The sequence below is a fragment of the Hippoglossus hippoglossus genome, chromosome 22, assembly GCF_009819705.1.
Source record: "Hippoglossus hippoglossus isolate fHipHip1 chromosome 22, fHipHip1.pri, whole genome shotgun sequence".
NCBI classification, from domain to species: domain Eukaryota; kingdom Metazoa; phylum Chordata; class Actinopteri; order Pleuronectiformes; family Pleuronectidae; genus Hippoglossus; species Hippoglossus hippoglossus.
The window spans coordinates 12,216,211-12,235,821 of record NC_047172.1 but is presented as its reverse complement, the minus strand read 5'-3'; the positions used below and the strand labels follow the sequence as shown (position 1 = coordinate 12,235,821).

At 44.3% G+C, this 19,611-nt stretch overlaps 3 protein-coding genes and 1 long non-coding RNA gene across 6 annotated transcripts; 2 read left to right on the top strand and 2 right to left on the bottom strand.

Moving 5' to 3' along the window:
* The first annotated feature begins 468 nt into the window (after nt 1-468).
* On the top strand, nt 469-6,489 carry lrr1 (leucine rich repeat protein 1). Its single transcript, XM_034575963.1, has 5 exons — nt 469-1,036; nt 2,992-3,090; nt 3,917-4,169; nt 4,615-5,089; nt 5,406-6,489. The coding sequence occupies exons 1-5, from the start codon at nt 854-856 to the stop codon at nt 5,659-5,661; spliced, it is 1,266 nt and encodes a 421-aa protein (XP_034431854.1). The 5' UTR covers nt 469-853; the 3' UTR covers nt 5,662-6,489.
* A 3-nt stretch (nt 6,490-6,492) lies between these two features.
* On the bottom strand, nt 6,493-8,767 carry dnaaf2 (dynein axonemal assembly factor 2). Its single transcript, XM_034575961.1, has 2 exons — nt 7,051-8,767; nt 6,493-6,959 (listed from the first exon to the last, which is right to left on the bottom strand). The coding sequence occupies exons 1-2, from the start codon at nt 8,719-8,721 to the stop codon at nt 6,609-6,611; spliced, it is 2,022 nt and encodes a 673-aa protein (XP_034431852.1). The 5' UTR covers nt 8,722-8,767; the 3' UTR covers nt 6,493-6,608.
* Nucleotides 8,768-11,061: 2,294 nt separating this feature from the next.
* On the bottom strand, nt 11,062-14,822 carry klf11b (Kruppel-like factor 11b). Its single transcript, XM_034575992.1, has 4 exons — nt 14,614-14,822; nt 13,521-13,787; nt 12,131-13,100; nt 11,062-11,895 (listed from the first exon to the last, which is right to left on the bottom strand). The coding sequence occupies exons 1-4, from the start codon at nt 14,650-14,652 to the stop codon at nt 11,594-11,596; spliced, it is 1,578 nt and encodes a 525-aa protein (XP_034431883.1). The 5' UTR covers nt 14,653-14,822; the 3' UTR covers nt 11,062-11,593.
* Nucleotides 14,823-16,974: 2,152 nt separating this feature from the next.
* On the top strand, nt 16,975-19,270 carry LOC117755855. Of its 3 annotated transcripts, none has more exons than XR_004612677.1 (3): nt 16,975-17,673; nt 18,326-18,451; nt 19,079-19,258. It is a non-coding gene; the product is annotated as an uncharacterized LOC117755855 (long non-coding RNA). The 3 variants fall into 3 exon arrangements; XR_004612678.1 differs by lacking the exon at nt 16,975-17,673 and adding an exon at nt 17,790-18,099 and having other exon boundaries at nt 19,131-19,270; XR_004612676.1 differs by lacking the exon at nt 16,975-17,673 and adding an exon at nt 17,790-18,099.
* Nucleotides 19,271-19,611: the final 341 nt, after the last annotated feature.

Genomic DNA, 19,611 nt, shown 5'->3' with positions numbered 1-19,611 from the left:
TTTATAAATTTTCTTTAATTGAATAATATTTGAGCAATTGAGCAATGTCATTGATACACAGAGCTTCCTCCACCTCTGGATATGATTATTAGTTGTATTATTGATTATTGATAGTTTGATCAGACCAAAATGAAACCTGACATCTCTATAAAACACTACCACCACCTCTGCATATGATTATTGGTCTTGTTTTATTATTGATTATTGATAGTTTGAACAGACGAAAGTGAAATATGACACCTCTATACACACTTCCTCCACCTCTGGATATGATTATTGGTTTAGTTTTATTATTGATTATTGATAGTTTGATCAGACCAAAATGAAACCTGACATCTCTATAAAACACTACCACCACCTCTGCATATGATTATTGGTCCTGTTTTATTATTGATTATTGATAGTCTGATCAGACCGAAGTGAAACCTGACGCCTCTATAAACACTTCCTCCAATGTGCGCGCGAAAGAAACGCCTCTCTGACGTCACTTCCCACGCGCGGTGAGCGGGCTCATGCTAACGGCGGCTACCTGACAACAGAGAGGAAAATGTCCGGGACATTGACAGTTTATTGAAGAACCCCGAGGAGAAAGCTGCAGTTACCGTGGACAGGTGACGTGTTCCGGCTGTAGGCGGAGTGCAGGGAGACAAAGGGCCGCTCCGGAGCTGCTGAATCCCCGCTGGGACGCGGTGCCGCTCGGTTGTTGACATCCAGGACGGGGACGGATGTGGCCGCAGCTCCTCCGCCGCGTCAAGTTTCCAGCTTCGTGGCGGAAGTTTCCCTCCTCTCGTGTCCGTTTGAACCCGTAGTTTGTGGCCGGGGCTCGACCCCCGGTGCTCAGTCAGCGGCTGCCATGAAGCTGCAGTGCGACGTGGAGGTGGTGAATCGGATGCTGCCTACGTTCGGGATGAGGAGTCGGGGGAAGGGGAGCAGAGCGGTGCTGTCCATCGGGAGACATGTGGACAAGACGAGTCAGCGCGGCAACATCTACATGATGATCTGCACCGCTAAAGACAGATCTGGGTCCAAATACAAGGTCTGTTGTTATAGTTCACTACATGACTGCACCGACTGTCACTACTGATCACTAATGTGGGTCTGTCGTTGTTTTCAAATCAGGCTGATTGCAAGTTTCTTCTAATTATATGATTTCAAATTTGCCGGTTTGGATGCAGACGTATTTGATTAATTCTCAGTTGAAGTCTGAAAACAGCAGGTGAACGCGTGTAAACATAGACACACAACAACAATGGCTGCATATAAAGTCAATGTGACGTTTAGCTCAGGCTTATTAAACACAGCAAATATCTGTTACACCAAATGTCACATTTACAGCTAATGGGTCCACGACCTATTATTTTATTTTAAAGATGAATGTTCAATTTGAATCCTCACAATTGATTAAGAGCAATGTTTGTATTCATAGAGGCTTAAGTTGAGAACCATGAAGTCATGTAACTAGTAGGGTTGCAAAATTCAGGGAATATTCAAAATTGGAAACTTTCCATGGGAGTTAACGGGAATATACGGGAATTAATGGGAATAAACTGAAAACTTTGGGGCAATTTATACTAACTGTATTTACCTTGTCATATACAGACATAAATATAAACATTTTGTTTTGTCATAAGCAGACATTCATGCAAACATTTCTAATACAAATTTTAAAAATGACATTTTTGACTTAATCCATTTGTGAGTAGAACTCACCGGTCAGTGAAAACTTATCAAAACCTGCAGGAACGATGGACTTAAATATGAAAATCTGACCTCAGCAGTTTCCTCTATGTGACAGTATGTTGGAGATGAGTATTGGTGGTTTCTGAATATATTTTTACTTTAGAGGAAATGGATGTAAAGTGCAAAGGGGAAGTAGTTTTACACATAAACGTCAGTTAATGGGAAGTAGTTCACAGGAGTTCCTGTGGCTCAGCGGAGGAGAAAACGATGCTGATGACGTCATCGACCATGATCTTGGTTGTTTTAACCAAGATCATGCTGCAAGATCTAGAATTGCTAACGTTAGCCACTTGCCAGCAAGACAATTTTGTTCCTGTGGACTATAAATACAGTCACCTGTTTTCATATCAGTCAGTATCGATAATTATCACGATAAATCTCACATTATTGTTTCTTTTTAGGTTAAAATGGCTCCTGAGTGAAAGTTGTGGTTTTAAACTCTTCTTTATGAGAATGACAAACATTTATCTGAGGCAGATCAATCATATGTTTTGCCTCCCCACTGCGATTACACAATGGAAATGCAAAACATCGATATATGTTTGACGTGATGTTAAAATCATATAGATATTATTTTTGATTTTACTTTATCATCCAGTCCTACATGTAACCTGTTCATATTGTTACTGACCTGGCGGTACAGACATAAATACATTAACATCAGCTCAGCATCAAACATATAATTATCTTGCGGTAATAAGGGAAATTTACACTTTTGTTCAATTGAATTCAACAGTTTGATTCACAGCGTTTTTCAGACAAATCTGTGAAATATTGTTCCCTTGATGGAACCAGGGCGGTGGATGCTGTTTTGGTCACATTTCACAAAACATGTTAGTTTCCACAAGAAGATCCAATTCATGTGATCAGTCCTCTTAACTCTTACATTCAGCATAGTTTGATAAAATTGTATTTATTTATGAACTAACAAGCAGGTCTTCTGTTGTAGTTTCAACCTTTACTGACTGTATTTTTTTTCTCAGAGTCACTTAAATCTCAGAGTCATCATCTTTCCCAGAAAGACCTTGACTGGAAACTTGAGCAGTATTGTTTTCAGAAATGCTTCCGTCAAGAGCCTATTTCTCTGATTTATAGTCATACCTCTGTAAAGTTGATATATAAACCAGCTTGATGTAATAACAATTAACATGTGCTCCTGTGGAAACTTGTCGAGTGAATCACTCACTGTCTGCTCTCGTTTTGTGAAATGTATTTTTCCACTGCTCACCATCTGCCAACTTTCTCTTGCAGCTGAAAGACAATATAGAGAAGTTCTTCACGTGGTTTGTGGAGGAAGGCAAGGCCACTGTGAGACTAAAGGAACCTGCTGTCGACATTTGTTTGAGCAAGGTACGACGTCCTTCATGGTGCAATTACAGTCTGCGCGTAAAGGTGTTTAATAAGAGAGGCAGACGATATTTAGATATCATTTCCTCTTAAAAGTAGCCACAGATTACGGAAAAATCACAGTACCAGTCCTTTGGTTCACAAGTGCATGAACAGCGCAGACTCATAGTTGTGTTTACCGTGTGAGGCGAGAACAAAACGGGACAAAGACGAGTGTCGGGCTGTTTACCCGCACATTTATCAACCAGACAGACGTGCATGGTTGTTTTGACTGCAGCCGGTGCCTGGACAGACACCATAGAAGCCTCATTGTTTCCAGTTGTTGTTAAAAGCTCCCCTGGTTGTTTTGAAGCCTGGGTGACCTTTCACCCAGATTCTTCTATAGTTCAACCCGTCACAATGACAGAGACACACACACACACACATCTGTGAACCGACTGACACCACATGATGCAGGTAAACAGGGAAAACAAGTCCAGTTATCCAACTGAACCACAATTTTTTTTTTTAAACCGTGACACCACTACAGCAGAGTATGGCCTTGAATTTGGATGACAACCTCAATGTTTACATTTTTATTGTAATACAGGTGTTAAAAAGGCATCTAATCCCTTTATTTTCTCATCCTGAATTTCACACGTTGTTTTCTCAACAGCAAAAACTCCATCAAGTTCATTCAAAGGAAGTGTGTCAAGATGTTCTCGGCTTTTGAATTTAGGTTAGATATTTTAAGGAATCCGGTCAGAGGGGAAACTGTGAACCTGCGGTTTCAGTCACCTGTTCATCCATCAATCCGTGTGTAACCTGATATTATTTATTCGTTTGCTAGGCTGATGCAAATAGCTTGAAAAACTTCCTCTCGGCCGCTCGCCTGGCAGACAGAGGAAGCGACACGAGCAGTCTGCCCCTCTCCACGCTCACGCCCGTCCGCGCCAGGGACGTGGAGCAGCCCAAGAAGAAACTCACCATCGTGTCCAAGAAGGACTACCCCCTCACCTCCAGCTTCCCCTACTCTCTGGAGCAGCTGCAGGTCTCCTACTGCAAACTGTCCCGTGTGGACATGCGGATGCTGTCCCTCAAAGGTAAAGAGAAACGATTGAGTTGTCGGCTCAGTGCTGGAAATTAAATTCTGGCCTGTAGAGTTTAATGGCACTTGATTTTTTTTTTTAAAGAAGCTTTTTATTCCCTTTTATTTTAATATACATGTTCACAGAACATTGATAATCTTAAGATTTGCCAGTTTTAAAAACAAATGTTTCCTGCTCAGTCTGTTGAAGTAGTTTTATTGTGCTTTCTGAATCTGGAGGGAGGTTTTTCAAAGTAGAGTTACTGTATGTAAAATGTTGGGTCCAGTGTTCTAAGAGCTTGAACTTTAGTAGAAACAAATAGAGGAGCTGAACTTGTGCTGCTTTGATTTAGCCTCTCTTACCCCCAAAATGTGTTTCCCCAGTTTGATGGTAATGCATGATTAGCTGGAGTAGCCCTTTTAAGTTTTAATATTTTTCTTTTGTTTTTTTAATTTTGCAGCTCTCCGCAAACTAGACCTCAGCAACAACCACATCAAGAAACTTCCTGCCACCATCGGGGACCTCGGCTGCCTCTCTGAACTCATCCTCCACAACAACCACCTGGAAGCGTTCAGCGTGGCGCTGTGCCTGTCCACGCTGCAGCGGACCCTCCAGCTCCTGGACCTCAGCCAGAATCGACTGCAGACGCTCCCCGCTCAGTTCTGCCAGCTCAGAGAACTGGTCAACCTGAAACTGGATGACAACGAGCTCGAGTGTTTGCCGTTTCACGTCGGACGACTCTCGAAGCTGAGGTTCCTGTCGGCGGCACACAACCAGTTGGTAGTGCTGCCCGGTGACTTCCGCAAGCTGAGTCTGGAGAACCTTGACCTGTTCGGAAACCCTTTCATCCAGCCCAATCCTCTTGACCACACAATGCAGCTCACATTCCCCCTCCCACTTCAAGAGATAGCCTCCAGGGCTCTGTCCAACCTCAGGTGAGCAGAGCTGCTCCGAATATCCTCTTTTATCACCTCCACCAAGGAGGTTTTGTTTTCAACAGTAATTTACTGTCTGTTTAATTGATAGTTAGCAGGATTACGCAAAAACTACTGAATTGATTATCACTGAATTTTGTGGAGGGGTGGGGAATGATCCAAGGAAAAACCTTTAAAATGTTTTGAGTGGATTCAGGAATTATTGACACCTTCTTGGTGAACATTACGACATAGGGCCACCCTTCTAGATTAGTCTTTGGTTCACAAGTTCTTACAGCACGCTCATACAATTCTTTCTTTCTGATTTACTTCACAGACTACCGTACGGACCTCACCTCATCCCTGCCCACTTGTGCCGGGACCTGGAAACAGCCAAGACCTGCGACTGCGGCCGCGTCTGCATCAACTTCTACATCAAGACGGCCGTCAGCATGAACCTGCACCAAGTCTCTCACACAGTCGTCCTGGTGGATGACATGGGAGGCACAGATGCTCCGGTGCAGCAGCACTTCTGCTCGCTCTCCTGCTACTCTGAATTTTTGGACAGCTCCCTCCAAAGAGGAATAAGATGAGCAGGAACAAACTGTGGTTTCACAGAAAAACCTGTAAACAGCTGGAACCTGCAGTGGATACTTTGACGGTATCTGTTGAGACACTGGCAAGAAGAATCCGCAGTAGTAAATAGCTCAGTGGTAGTTTTCTGCTAATGACTTTTAATAAAAGGACAATGTCGACTCTAGCTGTGTCCCAATTCAGGGGCCGCCTCCTTCATGGGGTCTGGTCTGCATGGCCCACGAAGGCTGAGCCAAAATCATGTGGAAAACTGTGTGTCACTATCCTAGAAAAGGTTCTCCCTTCGATCGTCATTTGACGGACGCATTTGAAGGAGCAGTCGAAGTTGGACAGCATAGTCGCACCACTGTGACGCAGTCCGTCTTCAAATGCAGCTTCTGAAAGATGCAGCCCCTGAATTTGAGACACAGCTTCTGTAAAGCCATTTTTAAAAGTGCTTCAAGCTGCCTGTTTTACACTCACATTCAAGTTGTACTGCACTTCCCACATATCAAGGATGACCATCGAGACAAGCATAAACCTCACTCCTGTATCTGCTGGTCCCTCACTGTATGTAATGATAGTGAGGCAACAACACTGAGGCAAAATGATTTTTCTGTTCTTCCTGCCTCTGAGAGCAAAATCCAGGTTACTCCACTGACCTACTTGTGCTCCGCAGGGGAATAGAGACGTCAGATGAATCTCCTGAACTCGGTGCCTCAGGGTTCATCAGCGTCACCTAAAGGGAGTTGGTTTTTACTGTGCTAATGACCCACAAGTTTTTATACATATATACATCTATATATATATGCACTGTATGAAAAAAAGTTAAATAAAATTAAAGCATTCGCTCTCTTGTCTTTAGTAATTTATTCTGGGATAATGACATTATTCATGCATCATGTAACAACAATGTTTTAAGATGAACTGAGATTGTAAACTGCCGTAATAGAGAAAAAGAAAGATCTCAGTCCAGCTCATACATCAGGGCGTTATGGAGGATGAACCCAGCAGATGTGGAATGATCACTGATGACGTTTTCCTTTCCATCTTCATCAATTTCCCTCAGTAACGCAGGCTCTTCGTTGTGCACTGGGGTTTGGAAGATCTGCTCCGTGTCCACGTCGTCCTCGTCCAGGTTGTCCCTCTTGCTCTGCTCTCCTGAGCCTCCCCTACCCGGCTTGTTTGCTGTATCTGTTGCAGACACTTCAGTCCCTTGGGAAACGGGGCTGTCTACAACATCGTGGTCTGAAGTGGTCGTCATGGCTGATAGTTCCTCACCGGATGTGTGACTGTGAAACTCAACATCTGCTTCCACCTAGAACAGAAAGAATATGTATAGAAAAGGAGAAAGAACTCGGCAGATCAGTTTTACCGCACACAACACACCTGGGCAGGACTTAACTCACCTGAATATTTTCTTGTAGGTTTTCCTGCATCTTTTCAGTTTCCTCTTGGATCTCTGAAGTTAGATTTACTTCTTCCTCCTCTCTGGAGTGTTCAGCTGTCAATTTGTCATCATTCACATTTTCCTGTTTCTGCTCTTCTGCTTTCTCCTCCTCTCCTCTTTCCTCCTCCACACTTTCTTCTTTTCCGTTCTGCTTCTTGCATTTTGCCTCCCTCTCCACACCGCTTCCCTCGTCTTCACTCTCTTCCCCTTCTCTCTTAAGTGGTCTCCATTCTTCCTCCTCACCTACTTCACTTCTTTCCTCCCCCTCTACACTCCCCTGATCTCCTCTCATCTGCTCCTCTCTGTCCTCATCTTCACCTCCCCCCTTTGTCTGCTGCTTCTTATCCTCTTCATCTACTCTTTCCTGCTTTACTTCCTCCTCCTCCTCCTCAACACATCTTTGCTCCTCCTCACCTTTCTCACTCCCCCTCACCTGCTCCTTCCCTCTCTCCTCCTCGCTTTCCTTCACATTCCTTTCATCAACACCTTCACCCTGACCGTCACCAACAGTCGCAGCAGGCCATAAAGCATAATCAAACACTTCCTTAGATGGAAGAACAGGCAGTGTGACCGTCAGCTGTCCTCTGTGCTTGTTAAACTTGGCCTCTCCTTTGTCCTCGTCCACAGGGTAGGCCAGAGGCAGCTCCAGCCTGTACGCCGGCTTCTCGGAGTCCAGCAGCAGCCTCTGCTTCATCACCTCAAGGCTGGTGTCTGTGACGGACTTCAGCAGAGGCAGGTCAATGGTGACCACTATCTCTTTGGGCCTGGGGCTCTGAGCCGAGTCTCTGGAGTTCCTGAAGTCCTGCAGATCGACAAAATGTCGATACTTCACCGTGTAGTTGGGCTGGGTCGGCTCTTTGCTCTGTTGAGGTTGGATCTGGAAACTTTTAGGTTCTGCGTCGCTGCTGTTTCTCGATGCAGGTGACTCTGAGGGTTTGGTTTGCGAGGATGGGGCAGGTCCTTTATCATCAGGGAATGGGAAGGCAAGAGGGTCAGGCTCCACTGAGGGCCCCTCGGCTTTGTATCCAGGTATGGGTTTTCGAATGACACAAGGCTGGGGGGTGCCCTTGTACTTTGTTTTCAACTGTCGCATGTTGTTTTTGTCCAGAGTGACTTTAAAGGCCTTCTGGATCCCCTGAATGGCTGTGCTGTCCACCATGTCCATGAACCTCTTGTTTTTGCTCGCAATGTGGAGGGTGTCAGGGTGGAAGATGACATCATAGATGGTGACCTGGTTCCCTTGTTTGTCTGTGTCCTGTCTCCCTGGGTGCAGACTGTGGGGCATGGACCAACTCTGCCCTCTGCGGCCATCCTCCGACACACCACACTTACACTCGGGTTTTCCAACTTTCTCGTTGGCGCAAATGTTGATGAAACACTTTCGGCTGCCGTCCACACTCGTCTTCAGAGCCCTGAAAGGTTCCGGGTGGATGAAGTCGATGCTGTTTCCTCTCTCGTGCTCGTAAAGCTCGAGCTGCTCTTCGTAAATCCTCTTGTTCTCCGGGTCTGATATTTCCTCCGCGTAATCTCGCAGCATCTCCCGGAACTTGTCATCTCTGAAAGCTTTTCTCAGTCTGTCCACTTCATCCGCCGTCATGTTCAGTTCTTTCAGGTTTTCTCCGACCTCCATGTTGGCGATTTTAGTACAATTAAGTTCACTGAAGTTCGAGTTTCCTGCAGTACGCTCAAATCGTGTCAGCGGCAGCTCGTAGGGGCAATGATCACTGATATTTGAATGCAGCTGCCTTTGATGTCACACTGTTTAAAGTCGGCTGTCTTTGATTCCACACTGTTTAAAGGCCAGCTCAGAGAAGAAGTCAGATTATAACATATCCACCGCTGCTATCTACTCCCGATAAAGTCGTAAACTGCGTGTCAGTTGCTACGCTTTTTACGTACTGTTATACGGGTTTAAACGCGACCTCAAACTCCAAACGGCAGCAAGTCATCGCGTAGTTGTGTCTATGTGTAACCATGGCAACTTGAGAGTCGGTAGTGTAACAAGGAAACACCTCCCCGAGAAACATTTACCCACATTACATCCGGCAGGTTTACAAATGATTTTAACCAACAAGATATATAAATGTAATTCATAAAAGAAAAAAATATACCTACTTTCTTAATTTATTTTACTGTTTACAATTGACTAAATGTACCTGTAGTATTAGGTAGCTATTGTGCAATTAGGCTAAATGGGATATATCAGTTATTGGTTTTTAATAAATTTCCATTCCAAATCCATTTACTTTATCCTTGTGGGCTATTTGATTGTCAAACAAATAATTGTAATATATTTTAAATTACATGCATGATTAAATATAATGTTCGATAAGTGAAAAGTTCTAAATATATCTAAAAACAACACCCTTGCCATATCTATACATTTATGTTAATAATTTCTCTCCTTAAATTTGCAAGGATGTCTTCTTCATTTATAAATAAACATCAAACTTGATGTAAATGAATACACTAAATTTTATTCACAGTGATAAAAAGGAACTTGCTCCCAATTATTGGATTTAAAGTGATTGTTGCATTAAAGTAATTCTGGAGTCTGGAGGAGCACAGTTGGTCATTTGACATTAGTGTCTCAATAATATGTTTGTCTCATAAAAATAATGTAATAAAATAAACGTATTTTTAATGAATGCATTTGCCTCACAGATGATAGTGATTCGTAATTGCTATTTTTAACAATTATAAAGCCCAATATGTGTAATACAAGTACCCAGTTGACATTTCTATAGTAAGCAATGGAAAAAACGACTGTAAAAAGAGGAAAAAAAGAATAAAGATATTTCCTCTTTTTCACTAAAAAACACTGAAATTCCCTGTGTGTATTTATAACACTGTAAAATATTGCAAATATATTCAAGCAATGAAAAGTTAGTCTTAGCCTTACGTGTCTTTTATTGTTATTTACATAATGAATATTTGGAGTTGAACCTTGTAGATGAATAAAGTTTACTAAGTTAATCATTAAAAAATTTGATTCTCAGTGGACAAACATATAAATGATCAAATGAATTGCTTTGCCAACACCTGACTGTTTTTTTTTATGACATCTCGTATAATTGAATGGGTATATGATGTAATTCTACCAGCAGGTGTCGCTGCAGACCAGCGATCGGGTGGCACCAGGCCAGTGAGTATGTCGGTCAGTAAGGCAAAGGGGCGGGTACGCAGAGGAGAAAGGTGATTGGTCGCACCCCCCAGCAGTTCATATTTCTCACCATGTGATTGGAGGCCGGGTAAACTAGTAGTTACCGGGTGTCAGTGTGTGGATGAGCGGGAGGATGGATGTTTGTCAACAATCATCTCAATTGCATCTTGTTGTATTTTGCATTGTTAAATCTGCACATGCATCCTTCTGATTTCTGAGCTTGAAGCATGAACATTTGAAAAAAAATCTCACAGGGTGGTGAATTCAGTATAAACAACTGTATAATTCAGTTTTTCCACTGGTAGTAAGAACAGGGGGTGTTTGCTGAAATATACCAGAGATATGTGTATGAAACCCAGTGGTGTGTTACACAACAGGCACACAGCTCCACCGCCTCCTTGCTCCAATGGAACAGGGCTGATGCCTCAAATAATTTGCTGATGAACAAGCAACCAGACGTGTCTCCTCTGACTCATCAGGCATCCTGGCTCTCAGCTAATGAACAGGACACCATGTCCCCAGATGGTCTCAGTAAAAAAAAGCTTTACTCACAAAAACAAAAAAATATTATTCATTGAGCAGGAAGCTTCCCACGGGCTAGTCAGCACATTTCAGAGGACACGAGTGAGTTTCAGCTGACGAGGGAGAGGGAGAGAGGGCGGTGGTGGGGGCAGTCACAGTGTGACGCACACACAGGATGTGGGCAGACCCTCACTCCCACCGGGAAAGATCGCTGACTCTACAATGATCCAGCGCCTTGTTTTTCTAGGATTAGTTATTGGAAAGTCACAAGATGAACAAGTCGGACTTGTTTTATCCGTTTTATTTTATTACAAATATGTATTAAATAATATGAAAAGTTATACGGGGAGATATAATCAAGGTATAATCATAGTATTGTTGATTAATATTCATATATACATTTGTCTTTCATGTCAATATTTTTTCCCAGATATGACAAATAAATGCAATCATACAACAATACAATACATTCACATAGACAGATATCTGTGTGTCAATAGTGAGCTATATATATATATATAGCTCACTATTGACACAAAGGGTTTGAGGATGGGGGAGAAGGTGAAATGTGTAAGACAAACTTCATACAAAGGCTTTGGCAAGGGTGCATACAAATGATCACTTATATCAAAGTAAACAAAAGAATCCTTTAGAGGAACATACATGTACAAATTAACAGTAGAGAGGAAGAAAAGAGTCCAGTGCATGTTTTTTTTTTCTCTTTCCCATGAGTAGAAGAGCAGCAGCCTCATGTGCTTGGCTACTCCCCGAATCCCTGTGGTATCTTGGGAGTGAGTGGGATGGCAGTGTTCAGAGTCTATTTCAAGGCGGCAGGTACCAGCATGCTTATTGTGGTGAGGCCTGGTTTTGAGGGAGGCGTTTTGCCGACAGCCATTTTGTTCAAGCTCCTGACATCAGCCTGCCAGGAGGGAATTTTCTTTGTGGTCATGTGGCGCCGTGCGTGTTTGGTGAGGTGATCGCTGCGCATGAATCGCCGGTCGCACACGGGACACACAAACTTCTTCTCGCCGGTGTGCGTTCGCCGGTGACGGGAGAGCTCGTCGGAGCGGGCGAACCTCTTGTCGCAGCCATCCCAGCTGCAGCTGAATGGCTTCTCACCTAAAGGAGAAAAAACAGGGGGAGTCAGCAAGTGAGTCACATTGCAGTCATAAAAACTTCTCGCATCACAGTGCCCGGTCTGACATAACAATGAGCTCACTCTCTTTCCATCGGGAGAAACAAGGCCAAAGAAGGAATGCTTTACAAACAGGATGTCAGCCTCAGCTATGGTAGTCACATTATACTCCCTATTCTCATGAGTTTCAGCAAAACCACACTCTTAAGTGCTGCTCACCTGTGTGTGTTCGAAGGTGAGCCTTGAGGTGTGAGCTTTTGAAGTATGTCTTCCTGCAGCCGGGGAAGGTGCACACATAGTTTCTCCTGCGAGAAAAGTCCATCTTTGCAGGGGCCGTGCTGCTGCTGGGCCCCGCTGGTACGTACATGGGGGCCGGGGCCAGAGGTAGCAGCTTGGTATTGCCCAGGGTCATGACAGTCTGCGAGCAGTGAGGGGCCTGAGACATTGAGGACGGAGGGAGGACCAGCATCACCGTGCCCTGGGGAATAGCCGAGCCCACAATGAGGGACTGCTGGACAGTGCTGGTGTTGGCTGAGGTGTGTTGGGGGAGGATGGGTGTGGTGGTCTGAATTCCAGTATTGGATGTCTGAACCGTGCCGGGGATGAAGGCTGAGATTATCCCTGATTGGCTGGTGACAGGGAACATCTGGCAGATGATTTGAGGGCTCCTGACTGGAGGTGGGGACAGGGTTGCGGTAATAATGGGAGGGGACGGGCTGTTTTGCGGTTGGGCGTTGAAAGGAGTGGGGGTGGAGACAATGTCCAAACAGGGTTTTGAGGGACTGGGCTTGAATTCTGTCTTTAATGGTGTGAGAGGAGAGGTAGGTGAGGTTATCTGCTCAGTCCTTGTGATGTGCTGCAGCGGCTGCTGCTGCTGCGGCTGCAGTTGTTGCTGCAGGCAGACCATTGTAGCCATCACTGTGTCTCTAGTTTTCTCTGGATTGGGGGCCACTGGAATGTGGTGTTGGCAGGGGGTGCTGTCTGCGGTGTGGCGGATGACGCTGGTCGCCATGGCTCGGCAGGGCTGTGGCGGAGTGGGGAGGGAGTTTTTTTTTTCAGCAATGGGTGCCAGGAAAGGTTGATGGAGACCGGGCCCACAGCGCTGTGAGGACACAGCCAAGCTGGACTGGAGGCCAGTGCTGGATGTTGAAGTCTCAACAAAGCTGGGGCTGTGAGGCGGAGTCATACACTAGAAAGAGAGGGAAAAAAGGGAAAGGTAGAGGAGTGTGCCATAACATCATAGTGTGTGCCTTTAGTTGACTTACAAACACCTGTGTTTGCAGAGATCACGAGTAGCAGCACACAGGTACATACAAGGATAATGATAACACTGAGCTATAAACTGAGATTTTTATGACCCTGTATCTGCAAGAACTAACTTTCTGAAGGTCAACATCACTCATGCGATAAAGCACCGTTATCTTTAGATATTACATCGAAAGGTTACAGGGTTCAATGCAAACCTTGACATTCAGGAATACCTTTTACTACTCAAACACCTGATATATAAGTGTTTTTTTACCAAACTCTCGCTCGCAACTCCCCCTTGCAAAACCTGACATGCACTTTATCGAAATGGCCCAACAGTACAGTATGAGGAGTGTCTCACCAGGGAGGAGAGGGACACAAAGTCCTTTGGGGGCTCCGGAATCTCTGGCGTCAGGAGGGAGTCGCAGGAGTCCGAGGCCGGGGTGAGGGGTCGGGGCTTGCAGGGGCTCGGCCTGTTGTTGCTGGGAAAGAAGCCCTGGCCCCAGGAGCTCATACACACCAGGGCCTCAGCTGCCTCCAGGTCTGTGTACTCCAGGCCAGAGACGGAGTGCTCGCTGTCGTGCCTCCTCCTCTTTGCGAAGGACACATATTGATCCATGCACTCGGTCTGGAGGGAGGAACAAACGAACATCAGACATATGAAGCAAAATTAACATTCTTTGGCATCATGCGGTTGCCGTAGTCACACAGCATGATGGGTTGTGTTGATATATGACATTGGCATGGATGCAAACAGAAGGGGAGGGGGGGGAGCTTTGCTATCTATATTGACCAGAGATCTCTCAAATTTCCCAGTCAGCATCTGAAGTTCCCGGGTTCACTCTGCACCATGCTGCCAATAAAATGAGAGGGGGGGGAGTAGTGTTGGCGACTTCACCTCAGCCCAGCATGCATTGCCCGTGGCTCGCAGCCAGGACACCTCCCATCGCCAAATATAGACCAAACAGTGACGTGCTGCCGAGATGAGCCATGTGAAATCCCCCATAAAGCGGGTTTGGATCAGGAAGTGGCTACAACTTTTATTATGAATTCATACGGAGAACAAAGCGTATTATTGACGCTCCGCCAAAAAATTTTTAAAAAAATATTGAAAAAAAAAAGAAGTAAACCCGGTGACCCTGACAGACTTCCTCAGATGATACAATTATAAATGCTCCCAAACAACACATATATTATTACCTTTTCTTAAATATAGAACAAAACACAAAGTACAAATGCGGCAGTGACATAAATAAATAAATAAAAACAATTTTTTACTTATATATATAAATTTAAGAGGTGTGATTCAGCTTCACGGGGGATGTTAATGTGACACGTAATACTATTAATAGGACACATAACTCCAGCTTGTTGACAGAAACTGCAGATCGCTGTGTAAACAACTGGACGTTAGAAACAGAAACTAAGGCAACGAGTGGGAATGAGCGTCTTACCCCGTGGGAATCCATGTCCGTGGATTTACGCGATGGCATCGGTGAGTGAAAAGAGAGAAATCGGTGCTTGTGGCTCTTGTTGTCGTTCAGGAACAAAGAGACGGCGGTGGGCAGCGCTCGGGTCGCGCAGGGTTTGTGTGACTGAGCCGCTGCTGCCTCCTCTCAGCTGAGAGACTACAACACGGGCGAGAAACACTCAGACACAAAAAAAAAAAAAAAGGAAAAAAAAAGAAAAACAAAACTCACAACACGCACTGGCGGGTGGCAACACTCGGCCAATGGCGGTCGAGTGTGTGCGGAGGCCCGGCCAATGAGAAAGCGGCGCGCGCGTGAACACTGCGTGCTCACGGGGCGGTTGGAGGAAACGGGGTGCGTGGCCGTTGGTGGGCGTGGCCGCGGAGTCAGCAGTGTCAGAGTAAACCCGATGAACCTCCAGCAGCTAAACTGGGCGAAAGGTCGGTTCAGTCTATGAGGCGTTCCTGGGCTGTGGGAACAACGCGTTCACACAACTCCATGCGGCTTCTAGGTTGTAGTCCTCGTGTGCACTTTAACGCAGGGTCCGCGTCCAGCAGTGCAATGCAGTGCAGTGATTACATTTAAGATAAAAAACATGGTATAATCATGGTATATCCAAGTTCTTAAAAATATGGTCAACTGGACTTGGTTGAGTTTCTTGAAGTCGTTTCACCTCTTATCCAAGAGGCTTCTTCAGTTGTAACGGACTAAACGTAGGGTCGTTAGGAGTCATTGAGGAGTCATTAACGAGAGGTGAAACGTCTTCAAGAAACCCAACCAAGTCCAGTTGTCCTGTTTTTTTAATACTTGGATATACCGTGAACTGAAAGACTGAGAATCTCCACAGACAAATAAAAACAACGTTGCTTTGGCCCGGTTTTGGCCCGCATTCAGCACACGTACCACCTGGAACGATGGCAGCAAGGCGGCCTGCTGATGTTTGCCCTATGTGGGCCAGAAGTAAGCCATAGCAATACTGCATGTCAACCAAAGGGACCACAGGTGGCCCGATTCTGCGTTGTGCTCTTTGGGCCATAAGCTGTTTTAAAACCCGGAGAATTGGGTCCGGAGTTTACCCAGTTTTCATTTCACACATGCACAACATAGCCGCACTTTTCAGACGAGAGGTGGAGCAGCCGGGTGCAGCACCTCAAACTCTGTTGACATCTTCATCTGTGTCTTCTAAGTGTGTGTCACCGCTTTTTCACCGAAAGATTTTTGTTTCCTTTTTGTTTTTTCACTGTCATGTGTTAGAAGCATCATCCTCTGCTGTGTTCACACATCCACCTGGATTTTCTGCAGGCTTTATACTAGGCAGATAAAGTCCGTAGAAACTGCAGAGTGTCTCACTCGGACATGCACCTCCTCCGGAGAAAATACAAAGGATCTGCGGAGTCCAGTGCATGTCTGAAAGCAGCTACAGTCATTTGCTGTTTTACAATGGATTTCGAAGTCTGGGGTCGTGGGGTTCCTCCGACCTTCCAAGTAGAAATTCTGACTTGAGGGGGCGTTCCAGTTGCAACCTCCGACGCGGGGGTTGGAAATTCCTACCTCTGTTGTTATGTAGGCAAATCTGCAAATGTCTGCATTACACAATATTAACCATATTAAAAGGTAGAATATAACCACTTATGAAAAAGGCTTCAAGTCTAGATGACATCAAAATGTACAGCATTGATTTTAGATTACTTAATAGTTATTAACCAAATTTTGCAGTTCTTCTCTGCCAGTGGAGACTGTAGTTTACACTCTGCAGAAACTCTCAAAGAAGGTTTGCCACATGTGATCGACACTTACAGACACATCTTATACGGCTATTAGAAAACGACATATTATCACTGTTTCGATTGCATACAACACATTGTTGGTGATGGAAAACTTTTGACCTCTTTAAAAAGCATAAAAAGCGAAAGGGCCTAAGTGAGTCTCATTTTTACCACCTTTCCCACAACACGTGAACGCAACACCAGTGTCAGATGAAGCTCAGCTCTCTGTCTTGTTTTTTTGAAGCTATTTGTGCAGGTTTCTCACGCAAAAAAACAGATAAACACGTCACTTTGATGGTTCATAACACAAACACACATTCACCGAGCAACAAAGTGAGTCGAATACGTTTTGAATCCACCTTATTGCTGCAGCCTGTAACCTTGTAGCAGTGTAAAAATGTTACATTATTCCTTCAAATGTGTCAGACATGTTATACTTATTGAGGTTTCGTTGTAAAGTAGGTTATCTATTAGAGGTCACCAGTTAAACTACAAAAAACAAGTGAATGAGGCAGCAGTGCTACTGGTGAACCACACCTATGGTCAGGAGCTCGATGCGTCTTTTGTCTGTGGCTGTAGCTGTTGTTTTAAAGGATGTCTGGGTGGAGGCAACATCAGAGCTCCCATTACATCCATATGGGCTATATGAGGTTTATCATTTATATATTATCACAGTTACAACCTGCAGACAAATTGAGCCTTTAAAATTGCCCATGATGCATTTAGGTCTAGATGCACTGCAGTGATTTTGCACTAGATGTAAAGCAAAGATCACTGCGCTCTCTTCCCCCCCCCCCCGATTCTAAACGTGTTCTTTAAACTTCACGTAAATGTTAACGCATGTTTGGCTGCTTCTCCTCTGGGCCCCTGTTGAACCGTCTCCATGAGTTCATTCTCGGGCAGAGAATTCAAATTGGTCCTGACCTACATTTACTGTTACATCACCAACTGCATTTGGACAAAGGGAGAAATGTGTCAGAAAGTCCCAACGAACTTCTCGGAGCCAAGAAGATGCTGTGATTATGCTTCTAAAAAAAGTTTCTTATTTGATTTAAAACAAAGTAGGGCCACTTTAGTGAAAGAAAACAAGCACAGTTGGCCAAGTGTGACTGTCATGAGCACACATGACCTTTTATATCCTGTGATTGTTTTGCTTATATGTATACTAACCCCCACAGGACCAAGAATTACCTTATGTCACTCTTAAACCGGTGTTTGCAGCTTGCCTGCAGCATAAGGGTGTGTAGCAGGTGTGTTAGCCTGGCGCCGCGCTGCTAACGTAGGCTGCACCACAGTACATGACTCACATAAGCATGACCTCAGGGAGCAATGAGGTCCCGGAGCTGGGGCAGCGCAGGCCACAATGCAGGCAGTTAGAGAGCAGAGAGGGGGAGAGGGAGGAGTAACGGCATGACAGACAGGCCGGGCCTAAGTTCAGCAGCCTGTTTGTGATGTAAGTGTGGAAGTCAGCCTCAACTGGGTTAGGGAATCTGGAGGAAAGGTTATGCTGGCCCTACGTGGGCCTCTGCATGCACACCTCCCCTGTACAGCCAACTCCCCCAACTCAGGAACTCCAGGAGCGGCTCAGAGAGGTGGGGGAGTTGTCCCTGCAGAGCAAGGGGCTATGTTTTAACCAACAGCCCCAGAGCTCCAACAGGCGGCCACAGGGAGTGCCATATTGACAACAGTGTTACCTCCACATGAAGTATTGTCACTCAAAATCTTTACTTATGTTACATAGAATAACATAACACAACTCATTATAATGGCGTTTTGTATAACGAATAATTATAATAATAGCAACTTCATTTGTACAGCACCTGAGGTGTACTAATGTGCTAATAGTGTACATTCCTCATTTTTTTTACATTTGGTTTCGCTTTACTTCACATGGTCTGGTGATCTCTCTCTTTTTTCTCTTTAAATTACAGAAGTGGATGCTGATGTGAAAACAAGTATCCAGACTGTCAGCTTCTGTGTGCTCTCTTTTGGAAAACAGTGTCAGTCAGTGGCCCACCGTCACAACAAACTGGCATCTGGGTGAAAGGACACACCAAGTATAGAGATCCCAGGCTGTCCCTCCTTCCTTCCTTTCCATCCTTCCTTCCCTCTTTTCTTCCTTCCTTTACTGTTTTTCTTACTTTACAAAAAAACACAAAAAGACAATGCTTTATTTCTGTATATGGATATTTTATATTATTTTGTTATATTGATATAAACAAAAATATGAATAATAATAGATATGATAATGATAATTGTTATTATTAACCATGTAAGGCTGAGGTTTATTTTCTTCTTTCATTTTTTGTTTCTTGTTAGCCTGTTTAATAATTAGATTAGTACAATCTACAATCTTCCTATACAACTAATATCCTGCTTGTTTTTTACAATTGTGCCAGCTTTTTGTGTGTGTTCCACTGTCTATACAGCTTGGGATTTTTTATCTTTCATATTTATATTTTTGTGGTGTGTATGCACTATGGAGATGCACTAAATTTCATTGCATAGTTGTGCAATTACAAATAAAGGCGCTGTATTCTATTTTGTCTGTACTTTTTAAGGATACGTGACAGATTGAATTATTATTAATTGAATCATTTATTACTGAAAAGGAGTCAACACAAAGATGTTTTTACCGATGAATGTATTTGTTTTTTTTCTGTTATTGTCAACTCTGCATTGAGGCTTTGTTTACTACACAACAGGCAACACCACCCACCCCTCTCAGCAACACAGTAGGATGGAGCATCAGCAGGGCTTCCTCTGCCAGCACCTGGCTCCTGATTGGTCAGAATGGAGCTCTAAGCCAATCTGTTGCTATGAGACACTGATTCATGTGCTGCGAGTTCGCAGTCTGTTGTCCTGGCAACAAAAAGAACAGGAGGCAGGTTTGAGGGCTCCCTGGAGGAGTTCCCTTGGAGACGGTCTGAGCATGTGTGGTGCCTAATGATGAAGGCTGAGAAATCTGGGAAATAATCAAATCAAGCAATCAAGTAGGAACAAAGAAGAACCAGTTAACAGAATCTATTTCCCCAAATAGGTGGGAAGCTATTATCTTGTATGATCAATAATTACACCTTTGCATAAGCATTAGTGCATGTTTATAGTAGACTGATAGAGATACAGATTAGTCAGCTAGACATCGTATCAAATGATAACACCTGCAAACTTAAAATCCAACATTTACACATATTTTTTGCTCAAAGTGTTTAATTTT

Excerpts from the sequence above, each read along its gene's own strand:
- lrr1 (XM_034575963.1), top strand. The coding sequence starts at position 854 with ATGAAGCTGCAGTGCGACGTGGAGGTGGTGAATCGGATGCTGCCTACG. Across the intron at positions 3,091-3,916 it reads TCGACATTTGTTTGAGCAAG|GCTGATGCAAATAGCTTGAA; the intron begins GTACGACGTCCT and ends TTCGTTTGCTAG. Across the intron at positions 4,170-4,614 it reads GCGGATGCTGTCCCTCAAAG|CTCTCCGCAAACTAGACCTC; the intron begins GTAAAGAGAAAC and ends TTAATTTTGCAG.
- dnaaf2 (XM_034575961.1), bottom strand. The coding sequence starts at position 8,721 with ATGGAGGTCGGAGAAAACCTGAAAGAACTGAACATGACGGCGGATGAA. Across the intron at positions 6,960-7,050 it reads ACCTACAAGAAAATATTCAG|GTGGAAGCAGATGTTGAGTT; the intron begins GTGAGTTAAGTC and ends TTTCTGTTCTAG.
- klf11b (XM_034575992.1), bottom strand. The coding sequence starts at position 14,652 with ATGCCATCGCGTAAATCCACGGACATGGATTCCCACGGG. Across the intron at positions 13,788-14,613 it reads CGGACATGGATTCCCACGGG|ACCGAGTGCATGGATCAATA; the intron begins GTAAGACGCTCA and ends TCCTCCCTCCAG. Across the intron at positions 11,896-12,130 it reads TCACCTTCGAACACACACAG|GTGAGAAGCCATTCAGCTGC; the intron begins GTGAGCAGCACT and ends TTTCTCCTTTAG.